At 54.1% G+C, this 23,392-nt stretch overlaps 2 protein-coding genes and 1 pseudogene across 2 annotated transcripts in view; 1 reads left to right on the forward strand and 2 right to left on the reverse strand.

Moving 5' to 3' along the window:
* Nucleotides 1-4,316: 4,316 nt before the first annotated feature.
* LOC135292538 (zinc finger protein ZFP2-like) lies at nucleotides 4,317-7,294 on the reverse strand. Its single transcript, XM_064406728.1, has 2 exons — nucleotides 7,129-7,294; nucleotides 4,317-4,930 (listed from the first exon to the last, which is right to left on the reverse strand). The coding sequence occupies exons 1-2, from the start codon at nucleotides 7,292-7,294 to the stop codon at nucleotides 4,317-4,319; spliced, it is 780 nt and encodes a 259-aa protein (XP_064262798.1).
* Nucleotides 7,295-8,813: 1,519 nt separating this feature from the next.
* LOC135292574 (uncharacterized) overlaps nucleotides 8,814-23,392 on the forward strand; it is a 98,206-nt gene continuing 83,627 nt past the window's right edge. Inside the window, exons 1-4 of the mRNA XM_064406739.1 lie at nucleotides 8,814-9,699; nucleotides 15,015-15,361; nucleotides 15,446-15,854; nucleotides 21,166-22,005. Coding sequence (XP_064262809.1) covers nucleotides 8,932-9,699; nucleotides 15,015-15,361; nucleotides 15,446-15,854; nucleotides 21,166-22,005 — 2,364 coding nt within the window. The 5' untranslated portion in view covers nucleotides 8,814-8,931. The remainder of the gene's footprint in view (nucleotides 9,700-15,014; nucleotides 15,362-15,445; nucleotides 15,855-21,165; nucleotides 22,006-23,392) is intronic.
* LOC135292497 (zinc finger protein 239-like) lies at nucleotides 17,705-21,153 on the reverse strand (annotated as a pseudogene).

Below are 23,392 nucleotides of genomic sequence, written 5' to 3' on the forward strand. Positions count from 1 at the left end.
TAAAGCAAGCAGGTGTTGAAATAGCTGTGATAGCATGAGAAGTTTGAACAAAGAGAGTGAAGGGTGATGAAGAGCCTATGTCCACAGGGAAAGAAGAAGAGCTCTGTTCCCAGAGATGAAGATGATCTCAGAGACAGATAAAGAGAACCTTTGCTCTCGAACAGCTCATCCTTAAATTAGTACCCAATAAGTTGACATTGCCCATAAACACAGCTGTGGGAAAGCTGTGAAAGATGGGAGGGACTTCATGCTCACTGATTCCCAAGCGGCTGCTATTCATGGAAATTAAAAGCCACAAGAGACCAGTTTTCTTGTGGAGAAGTCTCCATAAAATGACAAGAAGGACACCTCTCCCAGTGGGAACTGAAGAAAGACTTTGTTTGCAGTTGTGGACATGGGTTTGCAAATGTTTAATTTCACAGGAGTTTTGAACTTCTGTGGGCGTGGTTATTCAAAAATAATCCATTCTCTGCTGTGATTTACTGGAGGGGGTGGGTGGATCTATGCAAATGAGCCAGTGCTTCTTGCATGGTGCATTGCATGAAGCCCCGTGACCACCCCATGTATGGGCGTGGGGACACCCCCTAATTTCAGGTCCTCCCCTCCTGTATAGCTCCATGGAATCACTCCAGGACTCAGTTACCCACTTGGGTCTTCGGGACCCCACCCGAAGTTTTGGGATCCCACCCCCAAAACCCCTTAGGACCCTCAAAATCCACCTAGGACCCCAAAATTCACCCTTGCCGGGGGTCTCTGGAGATCCCAAATTCCCCTCACCGGGCATGACTTTGGGGTAGGGGTGAGCATGGAGACCCAGCTTTAGGGCTCGATATCAGCCGGAAGAAGGGTGCAGGACCCAGGGGGGCACATGCCGGGGTAGTGGGGGGAGTCCTCGGGGGATCCTGGAGATCTTTGGTGCTCAGTACCAGAGCGCAAAGCCCGGGCCAGGGGTCCCTGGTGAGTCTGGGCTCCAGTGTTGATGCTTGGAGTGAGCCCAAGAGGTCTCCAGTAGGTCTGAGGGGGGTTCCAGATGCTCAGTATCAGAGCTTGGAGACTCTTGTGGGGGTGGTTGGTGGGTTGCTGGTATTCAGTCCTGGAGCTTGGAGCCTGGTGCGGGGGGTTGTGGTGTCCAGTGCTGGAGCTTGGAGCTTGTGCTGGCCACTTGGTGAGGGGAAGATGTGGGGTCCCAGAGCGGCGTGGAGTGGGAAAGGGTCAGGTTTGGAATCCTGACGTGAGGAGAAGGGGAAATTTAGAGTCCCCAAAATCCCCTGGAAAAGCTGAGGGTGGAGCGGAGCGGATTAGGATCCTCAGGTGGGGGGGGGGGGGTGTTCAAATTTTTGGGTCCCCAGAATCCCCTGAGATAGGAAGGGGGTGTCTCCATCTTTCTGGGTGCGTCTCAGGAAGCCCAGCCAGCTCCGGGTCAGCAGAAAGCGGGGGGGCAGCCCCGAAGCGGTCGACAGCAGGGGGACGCTCTCTGGTGCCTCGAGGGTACTGATGGCAGCTGGGCTAGTGGCCTTTGCATCAGAAGAGACATGGAGACATGGGTAGAGGATAAAAGGCCGACTCTGAGCATGGGGCCAGTCCAAGGTTTATTCGGAGCTCCCCACGGAGCCCCACGGAGCTCAGTGACGCGCCTTGCCCAGAGTAAAACAAAAGGAATCTCAAGGTTCCATTTAAAGGCAGAGAGGAAACTGAAGGTAGATACATTTGCTGCCCAATAAAGACCCTTCAGGGATGAAAACTTAGGGATGGACATTTGGGATAGCATATAAAATAATAGTTAGGGGGCTGCTTCCTGGCCTCGGACTAATCACTCGAGCACTTGGATGGAAAGTTCTAGATAGAGGGGATGGGATGCTGAGTGACTGGCAGAGAGCCAGGGTGGGGATTTGGGGATGATCTCAAGCCAGGAGAATGACTACACAGGTAGAGGGAGGGGGTACAAAAAGGGCTACACCATTTGGGGAAAATAAGGAGATAGAAAACCAAAACGATTCCAAAGCATTACAAAGTAAAAAGGCACACTACAACAAGGGGGAGGGGGGGACAGATTTAGGGAACCCAGGTGAAAGGGGGGAGGCCAACCACACAATTTGTGCTGTCCCCAGGAATGTCCCCAAATCTCCAACAGCCCCTGAGGCAGCCAATGGGGAGTTGCCCCTTTCTACCCCCACCATGTTGGGGACATTCCAGGGTGTCACCCCCTTTTGTCCTCCCCCATCCTAAGCCCAGTACTGGTGCCACATGAGTGCTGATGCCGTTAAGAGCCTTTGCCCGGGCGGGGGAGGTGACACCATGGCCGTTCCCCTGCTGTACACCGTCCTTGTCACCAGCTGCTCCTCGGGCATCAGCCTGGCCGTGGCTGTGCAGCTGGCCAGGGACCCCCAGAAGCCATACCTGGGTAAGGGGGATGTTCCCAAATGTCCCTAGGGCAGGGAGGGTGAGGGCGGTCACACTAGGCAGGGAGGGGGAACAGCCCGAGACTGTCCCCAAGTGATTAAGGGACACTCCAGGATGTCCCCAAGGATGGAGGGAAATGGGGGACAGCCCAGGAAGGTGAGGAGGGCAATCCCCAAATGTCCACAAGACAGAAGGGGAGATGAGAAATAGGAGGAGGAAGCAGGGTGGCGGGACGACACCGCAGGATTGTCCTCCAGATGGATTTTTGGCATCCATGATGAATTTTGAAGGGTTTTGGCATCTTCAGTCCTGGCCAGCAAGTGGGACCTGTGGCAGGGGATTCCCATTTTGGGAAATTTTGGGGGGTTTTGGGGTGGTTTGATGTGGGAGCCAAAAGAGGGGGAATGGAGCCAAAATGGAGGAGGAAGGAGCGAAAATCAGAGGAAAAAGGGTGTGTGTGTGGGATGCCGCGGGTTTTTGTGGCGTGTCCCTAGCTGTGCCAGGATGGGCACAGATGCTCAGCGCCAGGAGCAGCCACGGGAGCATGCTGAGGGACAGGGTGAGGCCTTGAGGGACACGGGGCCTGAGAGACACAGGGACACCCTGAAGGACACAGCCCCGGGACATGAGAGAATTTGGAGCTGCTGAGGGCAGGACACAGAGACATAAGAGGAGGGAGGGGGACACAGAGAAGGGGACAGGGACACATAGGGGAGGTGGGGACAGGGACTCAGATGGGAGACAGGGACACGTGGGGCAGGACAGGGATGCACAGAGGGGTCAGAGTGAGGCACAGTGGGGAGTAGGGAGATATGAAGGGGAGGGGACACCTGGATGCCACCAGGAGACTCATCGAGGGACAATGTTTCCACAGGTGTGGGGATGCTGCCATCAGGATGCCTGTGGTGGCACGCAGCATGGGGCCACATGACCCTGCAGGTGACAGTGAGCCTTGGCCTTTGCCCAGCCTGTCTCCAGGGGGGGTTGGGGTCCCCAGAGCATGATGGCCTTGGGACACCCTGGTGGCTGTCACTTGCTTCTGGGCCACTTGTCACCAGCTGATCGAGGTCCCCGTCCTGCCCTGGTAGGGGGGTGACATTGGGCCGGGACACTGCGGTGATGACAGTGGAGACAGGGTGGCAGGAACTGCATTGGACAGCGTTTGGCCGTGGCCGAGATGACAGCGCTGATGGCACTGTGGTGGCACAGGTGGTGGCATTGATGATGTCCCAGTTCACGTGTTCCCCACATTCCCATCCACGGCCATGTCTCCCCATGTGTCCCCATGTCCCCACCCAGGTCATTGTGTCCTACAGGTCTCCATCTACGCCTGAGTTCAACACCTTTATTTCTAGGCCAGTTTCAGGTCTTTGCAAGGGAAACCTTTTTGTTTCAAGACCAAAACAAAAGCATTTACCTGTCCCTGCCAGCAGAGCATCCACATGCTTGGGTGGTGGCAAGAAGCTTTATTGGGGAGGGACTTCCACCCCAGCGTCTCCAAAATTTTGGGTGTTGCCCCAGTCCATCCCCTTTTGGATGTGTAAGATGCCCATGGGCCAGAGAGAATTAAAAAGATGGATTTATGTTGCAGACGACCTCCAAGGCCATGCAGTGTTGCTTGATGAGAGCAGAAGATGGAAAAAGTGAGATTTTTGTGGGGCCAGAAGTCAACACATCCACTCTCCACAGTGGATTTCTGATGTTGGTCTGTGGATGTGTGGGGGTGCCCACAGGGAGCCAGGAGGAGGTGGAGCCTCGCAGGCAGGTGACTTCCCAACAGGGATCACCAGCAGCATGGATCAGCGGGGCACTGCCCGCTGGGATCACTGGGGATCACACGGTGCGGAAGCCATGGGGAATGGAGCTGGAGCAGCGCATGAAACTCTTGCAGCAGGCGGGCACTTGCAGGGCTTCCCTTAGTGGTGGGTCTGTTGGTGTCTGGTCAAGGTAGAGCTCTGTGAGAAGCTCTTCCCACATTCTGGACACTGGAAGGGCCTCTCCCCAGTGTGGATGCGGCGGTGGGTGACGAGGCTGGAGTTGTGCTTGAAGCCCTTGCCGCAGTCGGGGCAGAGAAAGGGCCGCTCCTCCACGTGAATCCGCTGGTGTCTGAGAAGATGAGAGCTGCTCTGAAACCTCTTGCTGCATTGATCACACTGGTAGGGCTTCTCGCCGGTGTGGCTCCTCAGGTGGTAGATCAGGTGGGAGCGCTGGCAGAAGCTTCTCCCACACTGCCCACACTCATAGGGACGTTCACCGCTGTGGAGTCTCCTGTGGCAGATTAGGTAGGAGCTCTGGCTGAAGCTCTTGCCACACTCGGGACACTCATAGGGCCTCAGCCGGGTGTGGGTGTGCTGGTGGCTGATGAGGCTGGAGTTGTACTTGAAGCCTTTCCCACAGTCCGGATTTGGAGTTGTACAGAAGTCTCTTCCGCTGTGGCTCTTCAGGTGAACAACCAAGTTGGAGCTGTGGCTGAAGCTGTTCACACATTCGTCATGTACATTTTCTGCTGATCCGGAGCTGGCTGGGCTTCCTGAGACACACCCAGAAAGATCGAGACAACCCCTTCCTATCTCAGGGGATTTTGGGGACCCCAAAAATTGAACACCACCCCCGACCTGAGGATCCTAATCCCCTCTGCTCCACCCTCAGCTTTTCCAGGGGATTTTGGGGACTCTAAATTTCCCCTTCTCCTCACGTCAGGATTCCAAACCTGACCCTTTCCCACTCCACGCCGCTCTGGGACCCCACATCTTCCCCTCACCAAGTGGCCAGCACAAGCTCCGAGCTCCAGCACTGGGCACCACAACCCCCCGCACCAGGCTCCAAGCTCCAGGACTGAATACAAGCAACCCACCAACCACCCCCACAAGAGTCTCCAAGCTCTGATACTGAGCATCTGGAACCCCTCTCAGACCTACTGGAGACCTCTTGGGTTCACTCCAAGCATCAACACTGGACCCTAGACTCACCAGGCACCCCTGGCCCGGGCTTTGCGCTCTGGTACTGAGCACCAAAGGCCTCCGGGATCTTCCCAGGACTCCCCCCACCACCCCGCCATCTGCCCCCCTGGGCCCTGAACCCTTCTTCCAGCTGGTATCCAGTCCTGAAGGGAGGTCTCCATGCCCACCCTCACCCCCAAATTCACCCCGCTGAGGGGAATCATCAATCTGACTCCATGTTCTCAGAAGGCGAATTTATTATTTGATGGTACAATCATGGATTAAAAAATACTATACTAACCTGTAGTAAAAAATACAGAAAGGATACTTACAGAATGCTAAAAAGATAATAATAAAAACTTGTGACTCTTTCAAGAGTCTCCACACAGCTTGGCTTTGATTGGCCAATGAGTGAAAACACTCCCACCAGAAACCAATGAAACAATCACCTGTTGGTCAACCATCTCCAAACACATTCCACATGAGCAAAAGAGAGGAGAAGCAAATGAGATCATTATTGTTTTCCTTTTTCTCTGAGGCTTCTCAGCTTCCCAGAAGAAAAATCCTGGCTGAAGGGATTTTTCAGAAAATGCAAATGCCACAGCAAGACTCCAGGAGGCTCTTCAAATGCGCTTTATTCCATTCAAGACTGTACAGCAGTCCGGCCTCGTGGGTGACACAGCCTGTGTCTACAGCTGTCAGCTCCAGCTGGAGTCCAGCCTGAAGACCCTTGAATTTTGCGTACAATGCATTCTATACTTTTCCCTGCTGAGCATCTTAATCCATAAGAACCAATCTATACCTTCACTTTTATCTCTAGCCTATCCTAACTACTATCATTACCATATTCATGTTACTATTCTCCAATCACTAGAAGTCAGTATGTTACAGTTGAGGCTAGAAGTTTTTCAGCTTTCTTGCAGTGGAAAATTCTGAGACCTTTTCTCTCCTTGCAAATCGGCTGTCTTGTTGGACTGTGGAATCCTTCTGCTTGGTAAAACATCTTCTTCTTTCAGGTGGCTTTATCCTTTCCTCTGAGCCATAAAAACCCCTTCTAACTAACATAGCCTTTGCCTTCTCAGTTATCCAGCAAGACTGGCTCAGCACTTTTCTTCTACATCCAAACTTGCTTTCAACCCTACTCCTTCTTCAGATTCTACATTCAAAACTCTTTCTGCCAAGCATCCATACCTGTGAGACTTTCTTGTCAAACGTTCATCCATCCCAACACTAGATGCTGGTTTTTGCCCCTTCCCCAACCTCTTTCACACAATCCCCCTCCAATCCCCAGCCCCTGCTCAGTCTGTTCTAGGATGCTGTCCTTCCTTTTCCCCAATTTTCTAACCTTTCCCACCCCAGACTGTGGCTCTGCCAGCTATCAGTGAGAAAAGCTCTGCTTGGCTGAAAATTCTTTAGTGACTTTTCTGACTGGCTGAGGAAAGGCCCAGGCATTGAGACAGGGAGAGATCCTGCCCTGATCACCAGCACAGGAAAAAACCCCAGCCTGGGGACTGCATTTATTACCAACAACATCAGAGCAGGTGAATAAGGAGTGAAAGAAATCTCTCCAACACCTTCCCCCCACCCAGTGGGGATCATCTGGAGGAATGTGGGTCACCAGCTCTCTGCCCAATGTGGGTCACTGTGGATCATCCAACATGGATCCTCCAGTGGGGGATGAAGTTGCAGCAGTGGAAGCTCTTCCCGAGGTTGAAGCACTGGAAGAGCTTCCCTTATTGGTGGCTCTCTTGGTGTCTGCTCAAGTTAGAGCTCTGTGAGAAGCTCTTGCCACACTGCTCACACTCGTAGGGCCTCTCCCCAGTGTGGATGCCCCAGTGCCTCATGAGCTTGGAGTTGTGGGTGAAGCCCTTGCCACAGTCGGGGCAACGGAAGGGCCTCTCCCCAGTATGGATCATCCGGTGGGAGGCCAAGTTGAAGCTCTGTCTGAAGCTCATCCCACGTTCCTCACACTTGTAGGGCTTCTCCCCTACAAGTGTGGATGTGCCGGTGCCTGATGAGGTGGTAGCCCTTTGATTGAAGCCCTTGCCGCAGTCAGGGCAGCTGAAGGCTCGCTCCCCTGTGTGTGTCCGCTGATGTATGAGGAGATTGGTGCTGCTTTGAAACCTCTTCCCACCGTCAGGGCAATCATAGGTCCTCTCCACGGTGTGGATCCTCTGGTGCTCAACTAGTCATGAGCTCTGGCTGAAGCTCTTCCCACATTCCAGGCACTTGTAGGGCCTCTCTCCAGTGTGCACACAATGGTGAATGAAGAGATTGGAAGTGTGCCTGAAGCTCTTCCCACACTCCAGGCACTTGTAGGGCCCCTCCCTGGTGTGAAGCTGCTGCTGCTGCTATCTCCCCAGAGGGAGGATGGCTTGTGGTAGAGATAAAGCAAACTGCCCAATTATCATCTGTTAATGGGCCATTGAGCCTCGCTGCATGGCTGATAAAAATGACATCATCCCATTGTGAGAAGCTCTGCCCAGAGGGAGGAGCCAAGCATTCCTGCCTGGATATAAGCTGAGATTTGGAACACCCCAGTCAGGCTTTTCCCACGGGATTCCCAGAGGAGCAGCTTTGCTTCTGCACTGGCTTCCCAGAGGAAGGCTACACCTAGCTACACCACCAGTGGACCTTTGGAGGAAAACTAGACCCTTCTGCAGGATCATTGCTTCAAGAGAAGCACATCTGTCCCTCCAAGAGGACTGCAGCCACCATTTCATCGGACTGCTACAAACACCCTGACTAACAGGGTGTCAGGTTGGATTCTGACCCTGTCAGAGCTTTTTTTCTACTACTACATTTTAATTTCATTTTTCCTAGCAAAGAGCTGTTAGTCCTATATCTTTCCCTGAGAGCTCCTTAATTTCAAAATTCGAATAATTCAGAGGGAGGGGGTTTAAATTTTTGATTTTAAGGGAGGCTCCTCCTGCCTTAGCAGACACTTGTCTTTTCAAAGCAAGAGAGGCAGCAGGACCATCAAACCCTAGGCGCTCATCCCTAGTTTCTCCCCAAAGCAGGATTTCCCATTCGCAAACCTTGGCCTGATGCAGGAGGAAAAGGCCGTGAGGAAGAGGAAGATGGCCTGGGAGGCCCAGGTAGGTGAGGAGGAAGTCACTGTCCCTTTCCCCCTCTCTCCTGCTCCTTCTCCTAGCCCAGCATGGCCCACGGCTGCAGGGCAACCTCGCTGCCAAGCCGTACTGCCGGGGATGCGCTGGGGGGATCTCCTTGTCCTTCCCTGTGGCACGGAGGCAAATCCCATCCTCTCCTTGTCCTTCCTCCGCCAGGCAGCGAGCCGAGGAGGGAGACCAGGCAGGACAAATCCCTGCAGCAGAACCTGGTGGAAGAGGCCGTTTTCAGCAGCTCCACGGCACAGGAATCCGATGGGGAGGAAAATCCCCGGAGATCCCGCATCAGGAGGGGCTGCAAACGCAGATCACGGGGATGCGAGGAGGAAAGACCCACCCTGGGCCGGGGAGGTGGCCGGAGCTCGGAGCTGGGGCTCCATGAGCAGCTCCAGGATGGGGAGAAGCCCCACAAGTGCTGGGAATGTGGCGAGAGCTTCAGCCAGAGAGTCGACTTGACCTGCCACATGAGAATCCACATGGGGGAGAAGCGCTACGTATGTGACCAGTGTGGGAAGAGCTTCAGCCACAGCTCCAACTTGGTTGTCCACCTGAAGAGCCACAGCGGGGAGAGGCCCTATGAGTGTGCGGAGTGTGGCAAGAGCTTCAGCCGGACATTCTGCCTGATTGTCCACCTGAAGAGCCACAGCAGGGAGAGGCCCTACGAGTGTGATCAATGCAGGAAGAGCTTTCAGACCAGCTCCAATCTCCTCAGGCACCAGCGCACTCACAAGGATGAGAAGCCCTTCCGCTGCCCTGACTGTGGGAAAGGCTTCAAGTACAACTTCAGCCTCATCAACCACCAGCACACCCACACCCGGCTGAGACCCTATGAGTGTCCTGAGTGTGGCAAGAGCTTCAGCCAGAGCTCCTACCTAATCTGCCACAGGAGACTCCACAGCGGTGAACGTCCCTATGAGTGTGGGCAGTGTGGGAGAAGCTTCTGCCAGCGCTCCCACCTGATCTACCACCTGAGGAGCCACACCGGCGAGAAACCCTACCAGTGTGATCAATGCAGCAAGAGGTTTCAGAGCAGCTCTCATCTTCTCAGACACCAGCGGATTCACGTGGAGGAGCAGCCCTTTCTCTGCCCCGACTGCGGCAAGGGCTTCAAGCACAACTCCAGCCTCGTCACCCACCGCCGCATCCACACTGGGGAGAGGCCCTTCCAGTGTCCAGAATGTGGGAAGAGCTTCTCACAGAGCTCTACCTTGACCAGACACCAACAGACCCACCGCTAAGGGAAGCCCTGCAAGTGCCCGCCTGCTGCAAGAGTTTCATGCGCTGCTCCAGCTCCATTCCCCATGGCTTCCGCACCGTGTGATCCCCAGTGATCCCAGCGGGCAGTGCCCCGCTGATCCATGCTGCTGGTGATCCCTGTTGGGAAGTCACATGCCTGCGAGGCTCCACCTCCTCCTGGCTCCCTGTGGGCACCCCCACACACCCACAGACCAACATCAGAAATCCACCGTGGAGAGTGGATGTGTTGACTTCTGGCCCCACAAAAATCTCACTTTTTCCATCTTCTGCTGTCATCAAGCAACACTGCATGGCCTTGGAGGTCGTCTGCAACATAAATCCATCTTTTTAATTCTCTCTGGCCCATGGGCATCTTACACATCCAAAAGGGGATGGACTGGGGCAACACCCAAAATTTTGGAGACGCTGGGGTGGAAGTCCCTCCCCAATAAAGCTTCTTGCCACCACCCAAGCATGTGGATGCTCTGCTGGCAGGGACAGGTAAATCCTTTTGTTTTGCTCTTGAAACAAAAAGGTTTCCCTTGCAAAGACCTGAAACTGGCCTGGAAATAAAGCTGTTGAACTCAGGCGTAGATGGAGACCTGTAGGACAAAATGACCTGGGTGGGGACATGGGGAGACATGGCCGTGGATGGGAATGTGGGGAACACGTGAACTGGGACATCATCAATGCCACCACCTGTGCCACCACAGTGCCATCAGCGCTGTCATCTCGGCCACGGCCAAACGCTGTCCAATGCAGTTCCTGCCACCCTGTCTCCACTGTCATCACCGCAGTGTCCCGGCCCAATGTCAGCCCCCTACCAGGGCAGGACGGGGACCTCGATCAGCTGGTGACAAGTGGCCCAGAAGCAAGTGACAGCCACCAGGGTGTGCCAAGGCCATCATGCTCTGGGGACCCCAACCACCCCTGGAGACAGGCTGGGCAAAGGCCAAGGCTCACTGTCACCTGCAGGGTCATGTGGCCCCATGCTGCGTGCCACCACAGGCATCCTGATGGCAGCATCCCCACACCTGTGGAAACATTGTCCCCTGATGAGTGTCCTGCTGGCACCCAGGTGTCCCCTCCCCTTCATATCTCCCTACTCCCCACTGTGCCTCACTCTGACCCCTCTGTGCATCCCTGTCCTGCCCCACGTGTCCCTGTCTCCCATCTGAGTCCCTGTCCCCATCTCCCCTATGTGTCCCTGTCCCCTTCTGTGTGTCCCCCTCGGGATTCTGGGGACCCAAAAATTTGAACACCCCCCCCCCCCCCACCTGAGGATCCTAATCCGCTCCGCTCCACCCTCAGCTTTTCCAGGGGATTTTGGGGACTCTAAATTTCCCCTTCTCCTCACGTCAGGATTCCAAACCTGACCCTTTCCCACTCCACGCCGCTCTGGGACCCCACATCTTCCCCTCACCAAGTGGCCAGCACAAGCTCCGAGCTCCAGCACTGGACACCACAACCCCCCGCACCAGACTCCAAGCTCCAGGACTCAGTACCAGCAACCCACCAACCACTCCCACAAGAGGCTCCAAGCTCTGATACTGAGCATGTGGAACCCCCCTCAGTCCTATTGGAGACCTCTTGGGCTCACTCCAAGCATCAACACTGGACCCTAGACTCACCAGGCACCCCTGGCCCAGGCTTTGCGCTCTGGTACTGAGCACCAAAGGCCTCCGGGATCTTTCCAGGACTCCCCCCACCACCCCGCCATCTGCCCCCCCTGGGCCCTGAACCCTTCTTCCAGCTGGTATCCAGTCCTGAAGGGAGGTCTCCATGCCCACCCTCACCCCCAAATTCATCCCCGCTGAGGGGAATGATCAATCTGACTCCATGTTCTCAGAAGGCTAATTTATTATTTGATGGTACAATCATGGATTAAAAAATACTATACTAACCTGTAGTAAAAAATACAGAAAGGATACTTACAGAATGCTAAAAAGATAATAATAAAAACTCGTGACTCTTTCAAGAGTCTCCACACAGCTTGGCTTTGATTGGCCAATGAGTGAAAACACTCCCACCAGAAACCAATGAAACAATCACCTGTTGGTCAACCATCTCCAAACACATTCCACATGAGCAAAAGAGAGGAGAAGCAAATGAGATCATTATTGTTTTCCTTTTTCTCTGAGGCTTCTCAGCTTCCCAGGAGAAAAATCCTGGCTGAAGGGATTTTTCAGAAAATGCCAATGCCACAGCAAGACTCCAGGAGGCTCTTCAAATGCGCTTTATTCCATTCAAGACTGTACAGCATTCCGGCCTCGTGGGTGACACAGCCTGTGTCTACAGCTGTCAGCTCCAGCTGGAGTCCAGCCTGAAGACCCTTGAATTTTGCTTACAATGCATTCTATACTTTTCCCTGCTGAGCATCTTAATCCATAAGAACCAATCTATACCTTCACTTTTATCTCTAGCCTATCCTAACTACTATCATTACCATATTCATGTTACTATTCTCCAATCACTAGAAGTTAGTATGTTACAGTTGAGGCTAGAAGTTTTTCAGCTTTCTTGCAGTGGAAAATTCTGAGACCTTTTCTCTACTTGCAAATCGGCTGTCTTGTTGGACCGTGGAATCCTTCTGCTTGGTAAAACATCTTCTTCTTTCAGGTGGCTTTATCCTTTCCTCTGAGCCATAAAAACCCCTTCTAACTAACATAGCCTTTGCCTTCTCAGTTATCCAGCAAGACTGGCTCAGCACTTTTCTTCTACATCCAAACTTGCTTTCAACCCTACTCCTTCTTCAGATTCTACATTCAAAAATCTTTCTGCCAAGCATCCATATCTGTGAGACTTTCTTGTCAAACGTTCATCCATCCCAACACTAGATGCTGGTTTTTGCCCCTTCCCCAACCTCTTTCACACAATCCCCCACCAATCCCCAGCCCCTGCTCAGTCTGTTCTAGGATGCTGTCCTTCCTTTTCCCCAATTTTCTAACCTTTCCCACCCCAGACTGTGGCTCTGCCAGCTATCAGTGAGAAAAGCTCTGCTTGGCTGAAAATTCTTTAGTGACTTTTCTGACTGGCTGAGGAAAGGCCCAGGCATTGAGACAGGGAGTGATCCTGCCCTGATCACCAGCACAGGAAAAAACCCCAGCCTGGGGACTGCATTTATTACCAACAACATCAGAGCAGGTGAATAAGGAGTAAAAGAAATCTCTCCAACACCTTCCCCCCACCCAGTGGGGATCATCTGGAGGAATGTGGGTCACCAGCTCTCTGCCCAATGTGGGTCACTGTGGATCATCCAACATGGATCCTCCAGTGGGGGATGAAGTTGCAGCAGTGGAAGCTCTTCCCGAGGTTGAAGCACTGGAAGAGCTTCCCTTATTGGTGGCTCTCTTGGTGTCTGCTCAAGTTAGAGCTCTGTGAGAAGCTCTTGCCACACTGCTCACACTCGTAAGGCCTCTCCCCAGTGTGAATGCGCCGATGCCTCATAAGCTTGGAGTTGTGGGTGAAGCCCTTGCCACAGTCGGGGCAACGGAAGGGCCTCTCCCCAGTATGGATCATCCGGTGGGAGGCCAAGTTGAAGCTCTGTCTGAAGCTCATCCCACGTTCCTCACACTTGTAGGGCTTCTCCCCTACAAGTGTGGATGTGCCGGTGCCTGATGAGGTGGTAGCCCTTTGATTGAAGCCCTTGCCGCAGTCAGGGCAGCTGAAGGCTCGCTCCCCTGTGTGTGTCCGCTGATGTATGAGGAGATTGGTGCTGCTTTGAAACCTCTTCCCACAGTCAGGGCAATCATAGGTCCTCTCCACGGTGTGGATCCTCTGGTGCTCAACTAGTCATGAGCTCTGGCTGAAGCTCTTCCCACATTCCCCACACTCACAGGGCTGTTCCCCGCTGTGCAGCCGCTGGTGCTTGATGAGGCTGGAGCTCCACCTGAAGCTCTTCCCACATTCCAGGCACTTGTAGGGCCTCTCTCCAGTGTGCACACAATGGTGAATGAAGAGATTGGAAGTGTGCCTGAAGCTCTTCCCACACTCCAGGCACTTGTAGGGCCCCTCCCTGATGTGAAGCTGCTGCTGATGATATCTCCCCAGAGGGAGGATGGCTTCTGGCAGAGATAAAGAAAACTGCCCAATTATCAGCACTTGTAGGGCCCCTCCCTGGTGTGAAGCTGTTGATGATATCTCCCCAGAGGGAGGATGGCTTGTGGTAGAGATAAAGCAAACTGCCCAATTATCATCTGCTAATGGGCCATTGAGCCTCACTGCATGGCTGATAAAAATGACATCATCCCATTGTGAGAAGCTCTGCCCAGAGGGAGGAGCCAAGCATTCCTGCCTGGATATAATCTGAGATTTGGAACACCCCAGTCAGGCTTTTCCCACGGGATTCCCAGAGGAGCAGCTTTGCTTCTGCACTGGCTTCCCTGAGGAAGGCTACACCTAGCTACACCACCAGTGGACCTTTGGAGGAAAACTAGACCCTTCTGCAGGATCATTGCTTCAAGAGAAGCACATCTGTCCCTCCAGGAGGACTGCAGCCACCATTTCACCGGACTGCTACAAACACCCTGACTAACAGGGTGTCAGGTTGGATTCTGACTCTGTCAGAGGTTTTTTTCTACTACTACATTTTAATTTCATTTTTCCTAGCAAAGAGCTGTTACTCCTATATCTTTCCCTGAGAGCTCCTTAATTTCAAAATTCGAATAATTCAGAGGGAGGGGGTTTACATTTTTGATTTTAAGGGAGGCTCCTCCTGCCTTAGCAGACACTTGTCTTTTCAAAGCAAGAGAGGCGAGGCAGCAGGACCATCAAACCCTAGGCGCTCATCCCTAGTTTCTCCCCAAAGCAGGATTTCCCATTCGCAAACCTTGGCCTGATGCAGGAGGAAAAGGCCGTGAGGAAGAGGAAGATGGCCTGGGAGGCCCAGGTAGGTGAGGAGGAAGTCACTGTCCCTTTCCCCCTCTCTCCTGCTCCTTCTCCTAGCCCAGCATGGCCCACGGCTGCAGGGCAACCTCGCTGCCAAGGCCGTCCTGCCGGGGATGCGCTGGGGGGATCTCCTTGTCCTTCCCTGTGGCACGGAGGCAAATCCCATCCTCTCCTTGTCCTTCCTCCGCCAGGCAGCGAGCCGAGGAGGGAGACCAGGCAGGACAAATCCCTGCAGCAGAACCTTGTGGAAGAGGCCGTTGTCAGCAGCTCCACGGCACAGGAATCCGATGGGGAGGAAAATCCCCGGAGATCCCGCATCAGGAGGGGCTGCAAACGCAGATCACGGGGATGCGAGGAGGAAAGACCCACCCTGGGCCGGGGAGGTGGCCGGAGCTCGGAGCTGGGGCTCCATGAGCAGCTCCAGGATGGGGAGAAGCCCCACAAGTGCTTGGAATGTGGCGAGAGCTTCAGCCAGAGAGTCGACTTGACCTGCCACATGAGAATCCACATGGGGGAGAAGCGCTACGTATGTGACCAGTGTGGGAAGAGCTTCAGCCACAGCTCCAACTTGGTTGTCCACCTGAAGAGCCACAGCGGGGAGAGGCCCTATGAGTGTGCGGAGTGTGGCAAGAGCTTCAGCCGGACATTCTGCCTGATTGTCCACCTGAAGAGCCACAGCAGGGAGAGGCCCTACGAGTGTGATCAATGCAGGAAGAGCTTTCAGACCAGCTCCAATCTCCTCAGGCACCAGCGCACTCACAAGGATGAGAAGCCCTTCCGCTGCCCTGACTGTGGGAAAGGCTTCAAGTACAACTTCAGCCTCATCAACCACCAGCACACCCACACCCGGCTGAGGCCCTATGAGTGTCCTGAGTGTGGCAAGAGCTTCAGCCAGAGCTCCTACCTAATCTGCCACAGAAGACTCCACAGCGGTGAACGTCCCTATGAGTGTGGGCAGTGTGGGAGAAGCTTCTGCCAGCGCTCCCACCTGATCTACCACCTGAGGAGCCACACCGGCGAGAAACCCTACCAGTGTGATCAATGCAGCAAGAGGTTTCAGAGCAGCTCTCATCTTCTCAGACACCAGCGGATTCACGTGGAGGAGCGGCCCTTTCTCTGCCCCGACTGCGGCAAGGGCTTCAAGCACAACTCCAGCCTCGTCACCCACCGCCGCATCCACACTGGGGAGAGGCCCTTCCAGTGTCCAGAATGTGGGAAGAGCTTCTCACAGAGCTCTACCTTGACCAGACACCAACAGACCCACCGCTAAGGGAAGCCCTGCAAGTGCCCGCCTGCTGCAAGAGTTTCATGCGCTGCTCCAGCTCCATTCCCCATGGCTTCCGCACCGTGTGATCCCCAGTGATCCCAGCGGGCAGTGCCCCGCTGATCCATGCTGCTGGTGATCCCTGTTGGGAAGTCACCTGCCTGCGAGGCTCCACCTCCTCCTGGCTCCCTGTGGGCACCCCCACACACCCACAGACCAACATCAGAAATCCACCGTGGAGAGTGGATGTGTTGACTTCTGGCCCCACAAAAATCTCACTTTTTCCATCTTCTGCTCTCATCAAGCAACACTGCATGGCCTTGGAGGTCGTCTGCAACATAAATCCATCTTTTTAATTCTCTCTGGCCCATAGGCATCTTACACATCCAAAAGGGGATGGACTGGGGCAACACCCAAAATTTTGGAGACGCTGGGGTGGAAGTCCCTCGCATAAAGCTTCTTGCCACCACCCAAGCATGTGGATGCTCTGCTGGCAGGGACAGGTAAATCCTTTTGTTTTGCTCTTGAAACAAAAAGGTTTCCCTTGCAAAGACCTGAAACTGGCCTGGAAATAAAGCTGTTGAACTCAGGCGTAGATGGAGACCTGTAGGACACAATGACCTGGGTGGGGACATGGGGAGACATGGCCGTGGATGGGAATGTGGGGAACACGTGAACTGGGACATCATCAATGCCACCACCTGTGCCACCACAGTGCCATCAGCGCTGTCATCTCGGCCACGGCCAAACGCTGTCCAATGCAGTTCCTGCCACCCTGTCTCCACTGTCATCACCGCAGTGTCCCGGCCCAATGTCACCCCCCTACCAGGGCAGGACGGGGACCTCGATCAGCTGGTGACAAGTGGCCCAGAAGCAAGTGACAGCCACCAGGGTGTGCCAAGGCCATCATGCTCTGGGGACCCCAACCACCCCTGGAGACAGGCTGGGCAAAGGCCAAGGCTCACTGTCACCTGCAGGGTCATGTGGCCCCATGCTGCGTGCCACCACAGGCATCCTGATGGCAGCATCCCCACACCTGTGGAAACATTGTCCCTCGATGAGTGTCCTGCTGGCACCCAGGTGTCCCCTCCCCTTCATATCTCCCTACTCCCCACTGTGCCTCACTCTGACCCCTCTGTGCATCCCTGTCCTGCCCCATGTGTCCCTGTCTCCCATCTGAGTCCCTGTCCCCATCTCCCCTATGTGTCCCTGTCCCCTTCTGTGTGTCCCCCTCGGGATTCTGGGGACCCAAAAATTTGAACACCACCCCCCCCCACCTGAGGATCCTAATCCGCTCCGCTCCACCCTCAGCTTTTCCAGGGGATTTTGGGGACTCTAAATTTCCCCTTCTCCTCACGTCAGGATTCCAAACCTGACCCTTTCCCACTCCACGCCGCTCTGGGACCCCACATCTTCCCCTCACCAAGTGGCCAGCACAAGCTCCGAGCTCCAGCACTGGACACCACAACCCCCCGCACCAGACTCCAAGCTCCAGGACTCAGTACCAGCAACCCACCAACCACTCCCACAAGAGGCTCCAAGCTCTGATACTGAGCATGTGGAACCCCCCTCAGTCCTATTGGAGACCTCTTGGGCTCACTCCAAGCATCAACACTGGACCCTAGACTCACCAGGCACCCCTGGCCCAGGCTTTGCGCTCTGGTACTGAGCACCAAAGGCCTCCGGGATCTTTCCAGGACTCCCCCCACCACCCCGCCATCTGCCCCCCCTGGGCCCTGAACCCTTCTTCCAGCTGGTATCCAGTCCTGAAGGGAGGTCTCCATGCCCACCCTCACCCCCAAATTCATCCCCGCTGAGGGGAATGATCAATCTGACTCCATGTTCTCAGAAGGCTAATTTATTATTTGATGGTACAATCATGGATTAAAAAATACTATACTAACCTGTAGTAAAAAATACAGAAAGGATACTTACAGAATGCTAAAAAGATAATAATAAAAACTCGTGACTCTTTCAAGAGTCTCCACACAGCTTGGCTTTGATTGGCCAATGAGTGAAAACACTCCCACCAGAAACCAATGAAACAATCACCTGTTGGTCAACCATCTCCAAACACATTCCACATGAGCAAAAGAGAGGAGAAGCAAATGAGATCATTATTGTTTTCCTTTTTCTCTGAGGCTTCTCAGCTTCCCAGGAGAAAAATCCTGGCTGAAGGGATTTTTCAGAAAATGCCAATGCCACAGCAAGACTCCAGGAGGCTCTTCAAATGCGCTTTATTCCATTCAAGACTGTACAGCATTCCGGCCTCGTGGGTGACACAGCCTGTGTCTACAGCTGTCAGCTCCAGCTGGAGTCCAGCCTGAAGACCCTTGAATTTTGCTTACAATGCATTCTATACTTTTCCCTGCTGAGCATCTTAATCCATAAGAACCAATCTATACCTTCACTTTTATCTCTAGCCTATCCTAACTACTATCATTACCATATTCATGTTACTATTCTCCAATCACTAGAAGTTAGTATGTTACAGTTGAGGCTAGAAGTTTTTCAGCTTTCTTGCAGTGGAAAATTCTGAGACCTTTTCTCTACTTGCAAATCGGCTGTCTTGTTGGACCGTGGAATCCTTCTGCTTGGTAAAACATCTTCTTCTTTCAGGTGGCTTTATCCTTTCCTCTGAGCCATAAAAACCCCTTCTAACTAACATAGCCTTTGCCTTCTCAGTTATCCAGCAAGACTGGCTCAGCACTTTTCTTCTACATCCAAACTTGCTTTCAACCCTACTCCTTCTTCAGATTCTACATTCAAAAATCTTTCTGCCAAGCATCCATATCTGTGAGACTTTCTTGTCAAACGTTCATCCATCCCAACACTAGATGCTGGTTTTTGCCCCTTCCCCAACCTCTTTCACACAATCCCCCACCAATCCCCAGCCCCTGCTCAGTCTGTTCTAGGATGCTGTCCTTCCTTTTCCCCAATTTTCTAACCTTTCCCACCCCAGACTGTGGCTCTGCCAGCTATCAGTGAGAAAAGCTCTGCTTGGCTGAAAATTCTTTAGTGACTTTTCTGACTGGCTGAGGAAAGGCCCAGGCATTGAGACAGGGAGTGATCCTGCCCTGATCACCAGCACAGGAAAAAACCCCAGCCTGGGGACTGCATTTATTACCAACAACATCAGAGCAGGTGAATAAGGAGTAAAAGAAATCTCTCCAACACCTTCCCCCCACCCAGTGGGGATCATCTGGAGGAATGTGGGTCACCAGCTCTCTGCCCAATGTGGGTCACTGTGGATCATCCAACATGGATCCTCCAGTGGGGGATGAAGTTGCAGCAGTGGAAGCTCTTCCCGAGGTTGAAGCACTGGAAGAGCTTCCCTTATTGGTGGCTCTCTTGGTGTCTGCTCAAGTTAGAGCTCTGTGAGAAGCTCTTGCCACACTGCTCACACTCGTAAGGCCTCTCCCCAGTGTGAATGCGCCGATGCCTCATAAGCTTGGAGTTGTGGGTGAAGCCCTTGCCACAGTCGGGGCAACGGAAGGGCCTCTCCCCAGTATGGATCATCCGGTGGGAGGCCAAGTTGAAGCTCTGTCTGAAGCTCATCCCACGTTCCTCACACTTGTAGGGCTTCTCCCCTACAAGTGTGGATGTGCCGGTGCCTGATGAGGTGGTAGCCCTTTGATTGAAGCCCTTGCCGCAGTCAGGGCAGCTGAAGGCTCGCTCCCCTGTGTGTGTCCGCTGATGTATGAGGAGATTGGTGCTGCTTTGAAACCTCTTCCCACAGTCAGGGCAATCATAGGTCCTCTCCACGGTGTGGATCCTCTGGTGCTCAACTAGTCATGAGCTCTGGCTGAAGCTCTTCCCACATTCCCCACACTCACAGGGCTGTTCCCCGCTGTGCAGCCGCTGGTGCTTGATGAGGCTGGAGCTCCACCTGAAGCTCTTCCCACATTCCAGGCACTTGTAGGGCCTCTCTCCAGTGTGCACACAATGGTGAATGAAGAGATTGGAAGTGTGCCTGAAGCTCTTCCCACACTCCAGGCACTTGTAGGGCCCCTCCCTGATGTGAAGCTGCTGCTGATGATATCTCCCCAGAGGGAGGATGGCTTCTGGCAGAGATAAAGAAAACTGCCCAATTATCAGCACTTGTAGGGCCCCTCCCTGGTGTGAAGCTGTTGATGATATCTCCCCAGAGGGAGGATGGCTTGTGGTAGAGATAAAGCAAACTGCCCAATTATCATCTGCTAATGGGCCATTGAGCCTCACTGCATGGCTGATAAAAATGACATCATCCCATTGTGAGAAGCTCTGCCCAGAGGGAGGAGCCAAGCATTCCTGCCTGGATATAAGCTGAGATTTGGAACACCCCAGTCAGGCTTTTCCCACGGGATTCCCAGAGGAGCAGCTTTGCTTCTGCACTGGCTTCCCTGAGGAAGGCTACACCTAGCTACACCACCAGTGGACCTTTGGAGGAAAACTAGACCCTTCTGCAGGATCATTGCTTCAAGAGAAGCACATCTGTCCCTCCAGGAGGACTGCAGCCACCATTTCACCGGACTGCTACAAACACCCTGACTAACAGGGTGTCAGGTTGGATTCTGACTCTGTCAGAGGTTTTTTTCTACTACTACATTTTAATTTCATTTTTCCTAGCAAAGAGCTGTTACTCCTATATCTTTCCCTGAGAGCTCCTTAATTTCAAAATTCGAATAATTCAGAGGGAGGGGGTTTACATTTTTGATTTTAAGGGAGGCTCCTCCTGCCTTAGCAGACACTTGTCTTTTCAAAGCAAGAGAGGCGAGGCAGCAGGACCATCAAACCCTAGGCGCTCATCCCTAGTTTCTCCCCAAAGCAGGATTTCCCATTCGCAAACCTTGGCCTGATGCAGGAGGAAAAGGCCGTGAGGAAGAGGAAGATGGCCTGGGAGGCCCAGGTAGGTGAGGAGGAAGTCACTGTCCCTTTCCCCCTCTCTCCTGCTCCTTCTCCTAGCCCAGCATGGCCCACGGCTGCAGGGCAACCTCGCTGCCAAGGCCGTCCTGCCGGGGATGCGCTGGGGGGATCTCCTTGTCCTTCCCTGTGGCACGGAGGCAAATCCCATCCTCTCCTTGTCCTTCCTCCGCCAGGCAGTGAGCCGAGGAGGGAGACCAGGCAGGACAAATCCCTGCAGCAGAACCTTGTGGAAGAGGCCGTTGTCAGCAGCTCCACGGCACAGGAATCCGATGGGGAGGAAAATCCCCGGAGATCCCGCATCAGGAGGGGCTGCAAACGCAGATCACGGGGATGCGAGGAGGAAAGACCCACCCTGGGCCGGGGAGGTGGCCGGAGCTCGGAGCTGGGGCTCCATGAGCAGCTCCAGGATGGGGAGAAGCCCCACAAGTGCTTGGAATGTGGCGAGAGCTTCAGCCAGAGAGTCGACTTGACCTGCCACATGAGAATCCACATGGGGGAGAAGCGCTACGTATGTGACCAGTGTGGGAAGAGCTTCAGCCACAGCTCCAACTTGGTTGTCCACCTGAAGAGCCACAGCGGGGAGAGGCCCTATGAGTGTGCGGAGTGTGGCAAGAGCTTCAGCCGGACATTCTGCCTGATTGTCCACCTGAAGAGCCACAGCAGGGAGAGGCCCTACGAGTGTGATCAATGCAGGAAGAGCTTTCAGACCAGCTCCAATCTCCTCAGGCACCAGCGCACTCACAAGGATGAGAAGCCCTTCCGCTGCCCTGACTGTGGGAAAGGCTTCAAGTACAACTTCAGCCTCATCAACCACCAGCACACCCACACCCGGCTGAGGCCCTATGAGTGTCCTGAGTGTGGCAAGAGCTTCAGCCAGAGCTCCTACCTAATCTGCCACAGAAGACTCCACAGCGGTGAACGTCCCTATGAGTGTGGGCAGTGTGGGAGAAGCTTCTGCCAGCGCTCCCACCTGATCTACCACCTGAGGAGCCACACCGGCGAGAAACCCTACCAGTGTGATCAATGCAGCAAGAGGTTTCAGAGCAGCTCTCATCTTCTCAGACACCAGCGGATTCACGTGGAGGAGCGGCCCTTTCTCTGCCCCGACTGCGGCAAGGGCTTCAAGCACAACTCCAGCCTCGTCACCCACCGCCGCATCCACACTGGGGAGAGGCCCTTCCAGTGTCCAGAATGTGGGAAGAGCTTCTCACAGAGCTCTACCTTGACCAGACACCAACAGACCCACCGCTAAGGGAAGCCCTGCAAGTGCCCGCCTGCTGCAAGAGTTTCATGCGCTGCTCCAGCTCCATTCCCCATGGCTTCCGCACCGTGTGATCCCCAGTGATCCCAGCGGGCAGTGCCCCGCTGATCCATGCTGCTGGTGATCCCTGTTGGGAAGTCACCTGCCTGCGAGGCTCCACCTCCTCCTGGCTCCCTGTGGGCACCCCCACACACCCACAGACCAACATCAGAAATCCACCGTGGAGAGTGGATGTGTTGACTTCTGGCCCCACAAAAATCTCACTTTTTCCATCTTCTGCTCTCATCAAGCAACACTGCATGGCCTTGGAGGTCGTCTGCAACATAAATCCATCTTTTTAATTCTCTCTGGCCCATAGGCATCTTACACATCCAAAAGGGGATGGACTGGGGCAACACCCAAAATTTTGGAGACGCTGGGGTGGAAGTCCCTCGCATAAAGCTTCTTGCCACCACCCAAGCATGTGGATGCTCTGCTGGCAGGGACAGGTAAATCCTTTTGTTTTGCTCTTGAAACAAAAAGGTTTCCCTTGCAAAGACCTGAAACTGGCCTGGAAATAAAGCTGTTGAACTCAGGCGTAGATGGAGACCTGTAGGACACAATGACCTGGGTGGGGACATGGGGAGACATGGCCGTGGATGGGAATGTGGGGAACACGTGAACTGGGACATCATCAATGCCACCACCTGTGCCACCACAGTGCCATCAGCGCTGTCATCTCGGCCACGGCCAAACGCTGTCCAATGCAGTTCCTGCCACCCTGTCTCCACTGTCATCACCGCAGTGTCCCGGCCCAATGTCACCCCCCTACCAGGGCAGGACGGGGACCTTGATCAGCTGGTGACAAGTGGCCCAGAAGCAAGTGACAGCCACCAGGGTGTGCCAAGGCCATCATGCTCTGGGGACCCCAACCACCCCTGGAGACAGGCTGGGCAAAGGCCAAGGCTCACTGTCACCTGCAGGGTCATGTGGCCCCATGCTGCGTGCCACCACAGGCATCCTGATGGCAGCATCCCCACACCTGTGGAAACATTGTCCCTCGATGAGTGTCCTGCTGGCACCCAGGTGTCCCCTCCCCTTCATATCTCCCTACTCCCCACTGTGCCTCACTCTGACCCCTCTGTGCATCCCTGTCCTGCCCCACGTGTCCCTGTCTCCCATCTGAGTCCCTGTCCCCATCTCCCCTATGTGTCCCTGTCCCCTTCTGTGTGTCCCCCTCGGGATTCTGGGGACCCAAAAATTTGAACACCCCCCCCCCACCTGAGGATCCTAATCCGCTCCGCTCCACCCTCAGCTTTTCCAGGGGATTTTGGGGACTCTAAATTTCCCCTTCTCCTCACGTCAGGATTCCAAACCTGACCCTTTCCCACTC

This window comes from Passer domesticus, unplaced genomic scaffold, assembly GCF_036417665.1.
Source record: "Passer domesticus isolate bPasDom1 unplaced genomic scaffold, bPasDom1.hap1 HAP1_SCAFFOLD_37, whole genome shotgun sequence".
Taxonomy (NCBI): Eukaryota; Metazoa; Chordata; class Aves; order Passeriformes; family Passeridae; genus Passer; species Passer domesticus.